Below are 13,911 nucleotides of genomic sequence, written 5' to 3' on the forward strand. Positions count from 1 at the left end.
TTACCTGGGTGAGGGCACATCTGATAAATCAGAGACTACAATCAGCTTAAGAATTCTTCCATAGTAACCTTCTTACAATATCAACTGCAAGTTTTACATAACACTCGATGGAAGCTGGCTCTACAACAATCGCAAGACTGGCTGTCCATGGTAAATAATCATAACTCTTGAGGGTTACAGCAAAGACAATTCCTACTGAAAACATATTTGATCCCATGGAGAACTCTAACTGCTCTCTACATGTTAGTTTCTCTACCCAAATTGACAACTACTTGCTTGTATTTATTAGAAATTTTGCAGGGTCTACCAAAACTGCCATTAATAAAGTCTTGGGAAATATTTTAGGAAAATTTATGACCAATATTACTTTTCTGGAGTATCCCAAATAATATACTGTGGGAATAACAAAGACCACCCAAATGTGAAAAGCAAAGGCTATTCAGAGCTTGCTATAGTAAGGGAGTCAACTATTGTCATTTGCGTTTTGGCAGAGACTCAATGGCGAGCAGAACAGTGAGAAAGCTTTGTAGGGGGAAAAAGAACGGCTACAGCTATACACTGAATAGAGATCATTGGTATGGGGAAGATGTAGGCAGGCTAACTAGAAGTGGATCATCCTATGTGATTAGTTAGAGGTGCATACTTGGCTTTCTCTGGTTGGATCTAAGTTGGATGCAGAGACAAGAATTAAGAAGGTAGTCAGTTATTAATCAAGTCCTGGCCATTTTGGGCTGATTGTTTTAGAAATTATTGTTTATTTTCTTGGATTATTAGTAAAGATAAAAATTTGACATTCTACAAGTCTGACTTACAGCAGGATAATGCTCTGGGCTGCTTTTTGTAGTTAAGTGGGTTGGTTTCCTAGGCAAGTTGTTGAAGGTTGCGGGTCACTGTTTTTTATATATGGTCCAACCATTGTCCATTTGTACATTCAATACGTCCCACCATACAGGAGATAGACACAATAAAAAGAAGCCTGGTATCAAAGCTAACCTGTGAAGAAACTTATTGGTGACATCACATTACCACCTCTAAAGAGGTCATCCTTAAGTCTATTCAAGCTACACAAATGGACTCCTTAGAATAGTTTCCCTGGAATAAAAATGATGGAACAGGTGGCCTCCCACTAAAATTAGAACAACATCATCATAAACAGGGAAATACATAGGCCAAATTTATAATATGATTGATGGTTATTTTTGAAATAACTTGACCTACCTGTGAGGATCACATATGTGAATACTCCACAGTTCAGAATCAAATTTGGTGCATGTATAAATTAATAACTTTTTAAAAACTGCCAAGGGATACTGTGAAGCTTACTCTAGATCCATGCAAACATTCTGATGCTATGTACTACTGGCAATCACCCGGAAACTCAAGCAAGGCACACCAATCCAAATAAGAAGGACCATTCATTTGCCTAAACCTGCAGCTCTCTTAAGTCACAGCAACACATATAATGACAAATTGAACTGCATGCTGGACTTGCTTCTGCCAATCTGATTCTAGCATTATGGACAGCCAGGGACATGTAGCAAAGGGGTTATAATGTCACTCTATTGACTGAACAATTGAACAATTTAAAATCTGCTTCTTTTTCTAATCTATTCCCCTGGCTTTCCTCCATTAAGTCGGAAGATTGGCTGTGAAAGGGCTTTGAAATCCTTGTTTGTGCCCTTATAGGATTCTGTCTCCTTTATTTCTAGCAAGAAACTCAGGCACTGTGAAATAACATACAATTTTTTGGCTATGAAAGGGCTTTGAAATCCTTGTTTGTGCCCTTATAGGATTCTGTCTCCTTTATTTCCAGCAAGAAACTCAGGCACTGCAAAATAACATACAATTTTAATTATAAGATAACATTGGGCCAGGGGATGGACTGTTAGTTATATGCATGAGTCAAAGATGGCCTCTATATATTGACCCTGCCAGTACCAAACTCAATTTTTTACACATCCAATTGTTCTAAATATAGACGGATAAGTAGATTGTTAGCTATTTAGAGGCTGCCTTCTTTGCATATCCCTGTGAAACTATAATCATCTGCTAGCTATAGATAGAATAAACTCCAGAAGATAAAAACCCTAACCTACTGCTGCCCTTCAGAGATCTCTGACCCAGCAACTCCTTGTCTTGCTGCTGAGAGACATCACATATATACATAAGCCATCTCTTTGATTCCCCTCCCTCTCTCCAGTTAGCGTGTCCTCTCATTTTCTAGGTTGTGACCTCCCACCAGCCTCTGGAAGATCTCAGACTTTGATGAACCCCATGCCCTTGCAAACCTGTCAAAGGGTTGAACAAATAAAGCTCATTGTATGCTTATACACTGTTGGTGGTAATGTAAATTAGTAATAATAAACACTATATATAGTTCAACCACTATAGAAAACAGTTTGGAGATTTCTCAAAGAACATAAAACACAACAACAATTCAATTCAGTAATCACATTATCGGTCATATATCCAGAACACTCATATGTTGTTTGCAGCCTTATTAACAATAGCAATGACATGGAGTCAACTTAGGTGTCTATTATTGATATTGGCTAAAGAAAATGTGGTACATATATACCATGGAATACAACACAGCCATACAAACTAATGAAATAATGTCCTTTGCAGCAACATGGATGCAGCTGGAGGCCATTATCTTAAGCAAATTTACACAGAAACAGAAAACCAAATACCACATATTCTTATATATAAGTTGCAGCTAAACATTGGGTACTCATGGACATAAAGATGGCAAAAACAGACACTAGTAGAATATTAGAAGGAGGAAGAAGAGAGGTGGGCGTGGGTTGAAAAACTAACTGTTGGGGTGGAGCAAGATGGCCGAATAGGAACAGCTCCAGTCTCCAACTCCCAGCACGAGCAACACAGAAGACAGGTGATTTCTGCATTTTCAACTGAGGTACTGGGTTCATCACACTAGGGACTGTTGGAAAATCGGTGCTGGTCAGCTGCTGCAGCCCGACCAGCAAGAGCTGAAGCAGGGAGTGGCATCACCTCACCTGGGAAGAACAAGGGGGAAGGAAATCCCTTTTCCTAGCCAGGGGAACTGAGACACACAACACCTGGAAAATCCGGTAACTCCCACACCAATACTGTGCTCTACCAAGGATCTTAGCAAACGGGCCCACCAGGAGATTATATCCTACACCTGGAAGGGAGGGTCCCACGCCCACGGAGCCTTCCTCATTGCTAGCACAGCAGTCTGCGATCTGGCGGGAAGGCAGCAGCGAGGCTGGGGGAGGGATGCCCACCATGGCTCAGGCTTAAGTAGATAAACAAAGCCGCTGGGAAGCTCGAACTGGGTGGAGCTCACAGCAGCTCAAGGAGTCCTGCCTGTCTCTGTAGACTCCACCTCTGGAGACAGGGCACAGCTAAACAACAACAACAACAACAAAAAGCAGCTGAAACCTCTGCAGATGCAAACGACTCTGTCTGACAGCTTTGAAGAGAGCAGTGGATCGCCCAACACGGAGGTTGAGATCTGAGAACGGACAGACTGCCTGCTCAAGTGGGTCCCTGACCCCTGAGTAGCCTAACTGGGAGACATCCCCCACTAGGGGCAGACCGACACCCCACACCTCACATAGTGGAGTACACCCCTGAGAGGAAGCTTCCAAAGCAAGAATCAGACAGGTACACTCGCTGTTCAGCAATATTCTATCTTCTGCAGCCTCTGCTGCTGATATCCAGGCAAACAGGGTCTGGAGTAGACCTCAAGCAATCTCCAACAGACCTACAGCTGAGGGTCCTGACTGTTAGAAGGAAAACTAACAAACAGGAAGGACACCCACACCAAAACTCCATCAGTACGTCACCATCATCAAAGACCAGAGGCAGATAAAACCACAAAGATGGGGAAAAAGCAGGGCAGAAAAGCTGGAAATTCAAAAAATAAGAGCTCATCTCCCCCTGCAAAGGAGCCTACCAACAAAAAAAAGTCGAGGGCCAGATGGATTCACAGCTGAATTCTACCAGAGGTACAAGGAGGAGCTGGTACCATTCCTTCTGAAACTATTCCAATCAATAGAAAAAGAGGGAATCCTCCCTAACTCATTTTATGAGGCCAACATCACCCTGATACCAAAGCCTGGCAGAGACAGAACCAAAAAAGAGAATTTTAGACCAATATCCCTGATGAACATCAATGCAAAAATCCTCAATAAAATACTGGAAAACCGGATCCAGCAGCACATCAAAAAGCTTATCCACCATAATCAAGTGGGCTTCATCCCTGGGATGCAAGGCTGATTCAACATATGCAAATCAATAAATGTAATCCAGCATATAAACAGAACCAAAGAGAAAAACCACATCATTATCTCAATAGATGCAGAAAAAGCCTTTGAAAAAATTCAACAGCCCTTCATGCTAAAAACACTCAATAAATTCGGTATCGATGGAATGTATCTCAAAATAATAAGAGCTATTTATGACAAACCCACAGCCAATATCATACTGAATGGGCAAAAACTGGAAAAATTCCCTTTGAAAACTGACACAAGACAGGGATGCCCTCTCTCACCACTCCTATTCAACTTACTGTTGGAAGTTCTGGCTAGGGCAATCAGGCAAGAGAAAGAAATCAAGTGTATTCAGTTAGGAAAAGAAGAAGTCATATTGTCCCTGTTTGCAGATGACATGAGTGTATATTTAGAAAATCCCATTGTCTCAGCCCAAAATCTCCTTAAGCTGATAAGAAACTTCAGCAAAATCTCAGGATACAAAATTAATGTGCAAAAATCACAAGCATTCTTATACACCAGTAACAGACAAACAGAGTCAAATCATGAATGAACTTCCATTCACAATTACTTCAAAGAGAATGAAATACCTAGGAATCCAACTTACAAGGGATGTAAAGGACCTCTTCAAGGAGAACTACAAACCACTGCTCAGTGAAATAAAAGAGGACACAAACAAATGGAAGAACATACCGTGCTCATGGATAGGAAGAATCAATATCGTGAAAATGGCCATACTGCCCAAGGTAATTTATAGATTCAATGCCATCCCCATCAAGCTACCAATGAATTTCTTCACAGAATTGGAAAAAACTGCTTTAAAGTTCATATGGAACCAAAAAAGAGCCCGCATCTCCAAGACAATCCTAAGTCAAAAGAACAAAGCTGGAGGCATCATGCTACCTGACTTCAAACTATACTACAAGGCTACAGTAACCAAAACAGCATGGTACTGGTACCAAAAGAGAGATATAGACCAATGGAACAGAACAGAGTCCTCAGAAATAATGCCACACATCTACAGCCATTTGATCTTTGACAAACCTCAGAAAAACAAGAAATGGGGAAAGGATTCCCTATTTAATAAATGGTGCTGGGAAAATTGGCTAGCCATAAGTAGAAGGCTGAAACTGGATCCTTTCCTTACTCCTTATACAAAAATTAATTCAAGATGGATTAGAGACTTAAATGTTAGACCTAATACCAGGAAAACCCTAGAAGAAAACCTAGGTAATACCATTCAGGACATAGGCATGGGCAAGGACTTCATGTCTAAAACACCAAAAGCAATGGCAGCAAAAGCCAAAATTGACAAATGGGATCTAATTAAACTAAAGAACTTCTGCACAGCAAAAGAAACTACCATCAGAGTGAACAGGCAACCTACAGAATGGGAGAACATTTTTGCAATCTACTCATCTGACAAAGGACTAATATCCAGAACCGACAAAGAACTCAAACAAATTTACAAGAAAAAAACAAACAACCCCATCAAAAAGTGGGAAAAGGATATGAACAGAAAGTTCTCAAAAGAAGACATTCATACAGGCAACAGACACATGAAAAAACGCTCATCATCACTGGCCATCCGAGAAATGCAAATCAAAACCACAATGAGATACCATCTCACAGCATTTAGAATGGCGATCATTAAAAAGTCAGGAAACAACAGGTGCTGGAGAGGATGTGGAGAAATAGGAACACTTTTACACTGTTGGTGGGATTGTAAACTAGTTCAACCATTATGGAAAACAGTATGGCGATTCCTCAAGGATCTAGAACCAGAAGTACCATATGACCCAGCCATCCCATTACTGGGTATATACCCAAAGGATTATAAATCATGCTGCTATAAAGACACATGCACATGTATGTTTATTGCAGCACTAATCACAATAGCAAAGACTTGGAATCAACCCAAATGTCCATCAGTGACAGACTGGATTAAGAAAATGTGGCACATATACACAATGGAATATTATGCAGCCATAAAAAAGGATGAGTTTATGTCCTTTGTAGGGACATGGATGCAGCTGGAAACCATCATTCTCAGCAAACTATCACAAGAATAGAAAACCAAACACCACATGTTGTCACTCATAGGTGGGAACTGAACAATGAGATCACTTGGACTCGGGAAGGGGAACATCATACACCAGGGCTTATCATGGGGAGAGGGGAAGGGTGAGGAATTGCATTGGGAGTTATACCTGATGTAAATGACGAGTTGATGGGTACTGACGAGTTGATGGGTTCCGCATGCCAACATGGCACAAGTATACATACGTAACAAACCTGCACGTTATGCACATGTACACTAGAACTTAAAGTATATAAAAAAAAAATGCTATTGAAAGCTCTTGCTTGGATGCAACCTGCCAAGCAGAGGTCTTTACTGTAGGGTAATCAAGTGAGGATGCAACCATTTCATTGCCAGAAACACATGTCAGTATCTGTGCATAATTTCTTAGGCTCATCAATTTCCCCAGGGCGGGTTCTCTAAGCTCTTCTGTGAAGTATTTGTGTTTGGCTGCCAGCAGTATGAGAGTTGAGCTAAAAAAGAGGCTGGGAGACTTTTATTATTCACTTTATGGATTTTAAGGTAGCTTACCCTTATCTTCAGCTTTGCCTGATGACCTAGAACAACTCTGGCTTAGCTCCTACAGAGAATCAACCTCCCCCTTTTTGCCAGTGCGGGAAGGGGCAGTGTCCTGGCCATAAAGGATGGGGAACAGTGTTTGTAGATATAATTGCTTCTTTAAGATTTTCAGCCCCATCTTGTGCCTCTGGTCTACTGGTTTTCTATTGTAGGCTATACCAAATTATCACAACCTCTGTGTTTCAAAACAACATTTATTATCTTACAGTTCTTTAGGTCAGAGGTCTGGTATGGGCGAGTTCTTTCCTGGAGACTGTATCATGTTTATATAGAATTGGATCTTATTTTTTAATCTGAGATTAAATTTCACTTAATAAACTGTTTATTCATTTAAAAAAAAATAGAAAAACTCACTGTTGAGTATTATGCTCACTACCTGGGTGATGAGATCATTTGTTTTCCAAACCTCAGCATCATGCAATATACCCATGTAACAAACGTGCGTATGTATCCCCAGAATCTAAAATAAAAGTTGAAATTCTAAAACAGACAAACAACAAAAACTCATTTTGTTTTACTGAAAACTTGTGGTAATATATTTTTTCTTGATCAGTCCCCAAATCTCTTGCACTCACTTGTTTCCTATATTTTAATTCTACATATAAATTACACAAAAACATATTATTATTATTGTTTCACATTGTCAATATGTCTGTTTACCCACATATTTATCATTTCTATTACTGTTTGCTTCTTGCATCTCTTCAGTTTCAGATGAGAATCTTTCAGTATTTCCTCAGTCTGGGCTTACTGGTGATCAATTTACTCAGCACTGATTTCTGAACATGTATTTATTTTGCCTTCATTTTTGATGTACTATTTCAGTAAGTTCAGAATTCCAAATTATCAGTTTGCAAATCATTAAATTCCTTAAGTGACAAGGTTGTATACAATGTATGACTCACCTCTTTGCACTTCCCTTTTTTCTGAAATCATTACTCTTGAAGTCCTCATTGCCTTTGTAGGTTTCTGATGCTGTATTGGTAGGCTTTGTTGCCATTAAAGGGTTTCTTTACCTAAATTTCTAGGTTTTTTTTTTTCCCCCCCCCCAGGGCTGCTACAATCAACTACACATTATTAGAAATGGAATTCTTTGATATTATTATAATGACTTACTGGTATTCCATTTTTATTACCATAATTTCTTTAAATACTCTTTAGTTATTTAACGTTCATTTAGTTTTCAGTTCTGTTATACTAGAACAAATTATATAATAAAAGTCATTTTAGCTAAATATTTGCACATATTTCTTATTATTTCTTTAGAATATATTTCTAGAGGTAAAAATTTTTAGTTTATAGGTTTGAACAACTTCAGGGTCTTTAAAAATCACTGTGCCCTAGGTTAGGAATATCTGTTGCTGAAGTTTAGAAATATCTTAGGTTTTTTTGTGCCTCCCATTCTGAATAGGCCCCAGGCACAATAACTGCATTGGACTTCACAGAACCAGAACTGGTTATGCATATAAGGGATTGCTTCTCCAATTGGAGATGGAGATGGCGACACATTGTGACTGTAGCCATTATTTTCCCTTTCCTAAAGAGGTATAAAAAAAAGTATTGGAACCAACCCAAATGTCCATCAATGACAGACTGGATAAAGAAAATGTGGCACATATGCACCATGGAATACTATGCAACCGTAAAAAAGGATGAGTTCACATCCTTTGCAGGAACATGGATGAAGCTGGAAACCATCATTCTTAGAAAACTAACACAAGAACAGGAAACCAAACACCACATGTTCTCACTCATAAGTGGGAATTGAATGGACAATGGGGAGGGACATGGACACATGGACACAAGGAGGGGAACATCACACACCAGGGCCTGTCAGGGGGCGGGGAGATAGGGGAGGGAGAGCATTAGGAGAATACCTAATGGAGATGATGGGTTGATGGGTGCAGCAAACAACCATGGCACGTGTATACCTACGTAACAAATCTGCACATTCTGCACATGTACCCCAAAACTTAAAGTATAAAAAAAAGTATACTCCCAGATTTTTGAGGAGATATTAAGAAAGACAACATATAATAAATGTTTGCAGCAAGATACAATCATATCAATAGAGGGTCAATAGTGGTAAGCTAAACTGTATTGGTTGCGTGAGTGTCAGAAAGTTAGTGTTTTCCCTCTATCTCTCTTCCTCCCTCTCCCCTGCTTCTAAAAACAGCCTGCCTGTGCTCTTCAGTTTTTTCTTTCTTACTCACTGCTGCCATGCTACTCTCAGTTGGAATGATTTTCTCATCCTTGTCCTTTTGGTAAATACGTACCCACTCATCTTTTTAAACATCTCCTCTTTTATGAAGCCTTTTCTGCACCTACAGGTAGAACTGACCCTGCCTCCCCTGCATTCTTTACAAACTTCTAGAAAATTTGGTTTCACTTTTTCTTTGACTCCCATTTTTACACTGGGTGCTCCCTGATGACAAAGAAATGAACTCTGTAACTTCTGGATAGATGACCAGTGTTTGTGGAATGAATGAATAAAAGGGATCAGGGTTGGATCTGCTCAAAAGTGCTAAAGTAATAGGGCAAAACATGTTAAGGTATGTTAAGGTAACATCCCTTAACACTCGGTATCTCAACTGACTTTCACAAAAGCTCTATTAAATGAGCAGATGATTGTGGAGTGAAAGAATTAAACAAATTTTCAAGAGTGTTAGTGGCTTTCCCACTAAAGCCTGGGGGACTGGGAAAGTTTGGGCTAGGAATGTTGGGTTTTTCAAGCTTGTTCGAAGCTCCCTAATGGGTACTAAATATCAGGCATTCAGACCCTCTAGGTAAGAGTTCTTTCTAGCTCACAGCATTAGGGGAGGAGTTAGACATATAAATGGAGAAAGTGATAGAAAAGACATGGTCAGGGATGGGGGTTCTACCCTTCCAGAGACAACGCACATTTTGTTTGAAACAGCTTCGGGAAAACTGCAAATCTCAATGATAATTACCAATTTTGAGAATCTATTAAGTGCCTGGCACTCTGTTTAGAAGCCCTCCAATCGTGCCCTAAATCTGAGAAGTATTTATTATTATTTCCATTTTTGTTCCCTATGCATCTACTCTAAGCTCCTTGTTTCACCCTACCAAAATTTCCCTTCTGCTAGTGCTCTCCTTTGGTGCAGAACCACCGCATCCACTTTCTCAGGCCCAGGGGAGGGGCGGGGCGGGGCGATTTCGCCTTGCCGCAGAGCCAGTCTGCGCCTGCGCGGACTGCGGCAGAGGGCGGGGTGTGAGAAGCAGAGTACACTGAGACTAGCATTCACTGCTGGCCAGTGCCTGCGTTTTCCACCACCTCTAATTTCAGCTTCAGCAAGTTGCTTGGAACTTTGGTTCTGGCAGCAGCAGCAACATCATTACCGCTAGCGGCAGTTTTGTGCCGAGGCACCTACACACCTCCAGTCGTCTGTGCCAGATCGCGGGCCTGTCTGTGTCTGCTCCTACACGCCGGTCGGCAGGACCATGTCTCTGGTAAGCCAGAATTCGCGCCGCCGCCGCCGCCGCGTTGCGAAGGCCACTGCGCACAACAGCAGCTGGGACGAAATGCAGGCCCCTAATGCCCCCGGTTTCCCCGCTGATATGCCAGGCTCAGACGTCCCCCAGGGTCCCAGCGATTCCCAGATCCTTCAGGGCCTCTGTGCCTCTGAGGGCCCAAGCACCTCCGTTCTGCCCACCTCCGCTGAGGGCCCAAGCACCTTTGTGCCGCCCACCATCTCTGAGGCCTCAAGCGCCTCCGGGCAGCCCACCGTCTCTGAGGGACCTGGCACCTCCCTGCTGGCCACCCCCAGTGAGGGCCTAAGCACCTCCGGGCCTCCCACCATCTCTAAGGGGCTGTGCACCTCTGTGACGCTTGCCGCCTCTGAGGGCCGGAACACCTCCAGGCCGCCCACTTCCTCTGAGGAACCGAGCACCTCCGTGCCGGCCACCCCTGGTGAGGGAACGAGCACCTCCGTGCCGCCCACAGCCTCTGAGGGACCAAGCACCTCCGTGGTGCCCACCCCTGATGAGGGACCGAGCACCTCCGTGCAGTCCACCGCTGGTGAGGGACCGAGCACCTCCGTGCCGCTCACCGCCACTGAGGGCCTGAGCACCTCCGTGCCGGACACTCCTGATGAGGGACTGAGCACCTCCGTGTCGCCCACCGCCACTGAGGGTTTGAGCACCCCCGTGCCGCCCACCCCTGATGAGGGACCGAGCACCTCCATGCCGGCCACTCCTGGTGAGGGACGGAGCACCTCCATGCTGCCCGCCGCCTCTGACGTACAAAGCATCTCCTTGGTGCCCACCCCCGGTAAGGGATCAAGCACCTCCGGGCCACCCACCGCCACCGAGGGCCTGAGCACCTCGGTGCAGCCCACTGCTGGTGAGGGACCGAGTACCTCCGTGCCGCCCACCCCTTGTGGGGGACTGAGCACCTCCGTGCCGCCCACCCCTGGCGAGGGACTGAGCACCTCTGTGCCTCCCACCGCCACTGAGGGCTTGAGCACCTCCGTGCCGCCCACTCCCGGTGAGGGACCAAGCACTTCCGTACTGCCAACCCCCGGTGAGGGACGGAGCACCTCTGTGCCGCCCACTGCCTCTGATGGATCGGACACCTCCGTGCCGCCCACTCCTGGTGAGGGCCCAAGCACCTTAGTGCAGCCCACTGCCTCTGACAGACCGGGAAGCTCCGTGCTGCCCAACCCTGGTGAGGGCCCGAGCACCTTGTTTAGCTCTAGTGCTTCTGTGGACCGGAACCCCTCCAAGTGTTCCATTGTTTTGCCAAGCCCTAGGGTAACCAAGGCCTCCGTGGACTCGGACTCTGAGGGTCCTAAGGGTGCAGAAGGCCCTATAGAATTCGAGGTCCTGAGAGACTGTGAGAGCCCCAACTCCATTACTATTATGGGCCTCAGTACTTCCCGGGTTGCAATTACCTTGAAGCCCCAGGACCCTATGGAACAGAATGTAGCTGAGCTGTTGCAGTTCCTGCTGGTGAAGGATCAGAGCAAGTACCCTATCCGGGAGTCTGAAATGCGGGAATATATTGTTAAAGAATATCGCAACCAGTTTCCTGAGATACTCAGGCGAGCAGCAGCCCACCTGGAGTGCATTTTTCGGTTTGAATTGAGAGAACTTGACCCTGAGGCACGTACCTACATTCTGTTAAACAAACTGGGACCTGTGCCCTTTGAAGGGTTAGAAGAGAGCCCAAATGGGCCAAAGATGGGCCTCCTGATGATGATTCTAGGCCAAATATTCCTGAATGGCAACCAAGCCAAAGAGGCTGAGATTTGGGAAATGCTCTGGAGGATGGGGGTGCAGCGGGAAAGGAGGCTTTCCATTTTTGGGAACCCAAAGAGACTTCTGTCTGTGGAGTTTGTATGGCAGCGTTACTTAGACTACAGACCAGTAACTGACTGTAAACCAGTGGAGTATGAGTTTTTCTGGGGCCCAAGATCCCACCTAGAAACCACCAAGATGAAAATTCTGAAGTTCATGGCTAAAATATATAACAAAGATCCTATGGATTGGCCAGAGCAATACAATGAAGCTCTGGAAGAAGATGCTGCCAGAGCCTTTGCTGAGGGTTGGCAGGCTCTCCCTCACTTTAGGAGGCCCTTTTTTGAGGAAGCTGCTGCAGAGGTAGCATCCCCTGATTCAGAGGTTTCCAGCTATTCCTCAAAATATGCCCCACATTCATGGCCTGAGTCAAGATTGGAGAGCAAGGCAAGGAAGTTGGTGCAGTTATTTCTGCTTATGGATTCAACTAAGCTGCCTATACCAAAGAAAGGAATTCTGTACTACATTGGCCGAGAGTGCAGCAAAGTGTTCCCTGACCTCCTGAATCGTGCTGCCCGCACCCTGAACCATGTCTATGGGACAGAACTAGTGGTACTTGATCCCAGGAATCACTCCTATACCCTGTACAACCGAAGAGAGATGGAAGAAACTGAGGAGATCGTAGACAGTCCAAACAGGCCTGGCAACAACTTTTTGATGCAGGTCCTAAGCTTCATCTTTATCATGGGCAACCATGCCAGGGAGTCTGCAGTCTGGGCCTTTCTGCGGGGCTTAGGGGTTCAATCTGGGAGAAAGCACGTGATTACCTGCCGATACTTGAGTCAGCGCTATATAGACAGTTTACGGGTTCCTGACAGTGATCCAGTGCAATATGAGTTTGTATGGGGTCCTAGAGCCCGTCTGGAAACCTCCAAGATGAAAGCCTTGCGATATGTGGCCAGAATCCACAGAAAGGAACCACAGGACTGGCCACAGCAGTACAGGGAGGCAATGGAAGATGAGGCCAATAGAGCTGATGTTGGGCACAGGCAATTCTTTGTTCACAACTTCAGGTAGAGGAATGCATGGCAGTCAGAGGGGCCTTGCAAGAAGGGGCCTTAGAGCCTCAGGTCTCATGTATTGGGGGATGGGGGCGGGTACATACTGTATTTGGTATTTGTGTTCCAGTTATATTTACGTCTTTTCATATTTAGTTCTTGTGTGGTGTCTGGAAGTGTTTCAACTGTTTTAATATATTGTCCGATTGGGTAAATGTGATTGACCACTTGCTGTCTCTGTTGTATTTTGGTATGAGTTTTGATAGCTCTATAAAATGTTTTGAAAATCTTTCCATCTTGTTGCATTATCTAGAAGAGAATATATAGCATATAGCTATAGATATAGGCTTTTCCTTAAAAGCTTAAAAAAATTCGCCAGTAAAATAATCTAGCTTAAAGTGATAAACAAACAAATATATTGACAACTGAAAAAGCACTCTAAATTGTGGCTGGCTTCCCTTTCTGTGTGCTATTATATAAAGAATACTGATGTTTACCTGTATTTGCTTTGCTGTACTAAAGTGTAATGAACAATAAAAGATTAATAAATGAAACATAAGGCTAATACACTGACTTATTCAACTGCTTTCATACAATGAGCACAGTGGTGGGTCATAGTTATAGAAGTATAAAAGTTTACAAGATATAGTACCTGCCCAAGAATTCAGAGACT

At 43.7% G+C, this 13,911-nt stretch overlaps 1 protein-coding gene across 1 annotated transcript in view; it reads left to right on the forward strand.

Annotated features, from left to right (window-relative positions):
* MAGEE1 (MAGE family member E1) overlaps positions 1-13,911 on the forward strand; it is a 493,295-nt gene that overhangs the window by 301,219 nt on the left and 178,165 nt on the right. The window contains exons 2-3 of the mRNA XM_050776313.1: positions 10,167-11,300; positions 11,337-13,253. Coding sequence (XP_050632270.1) covers positions 10,384-11,300; positions 11,337-13,253 — 2,834 coding nt within the window. The 5' untranslated portion in view covers positions 10,167-10,383. The remainder of the gene's footprint in view (positions 1-10,166; positions 11,301-11,336; positions 13,254-13,911) is intronic.

Source organism: Macaca thibetana, chromosome X (assembly GCF_024542745.1).
Source record: "Macaca thibetana thibetana isolate TM-01 chromosome X, ASM2454274v1, whole genome shotgun sequence".
Classification (NCBI taxonomy): Eukaryota; Metazoa; Chordata; class Mammalia; order Primates; family Cercopithecidae; genus Macaca; species Macaca thibetana.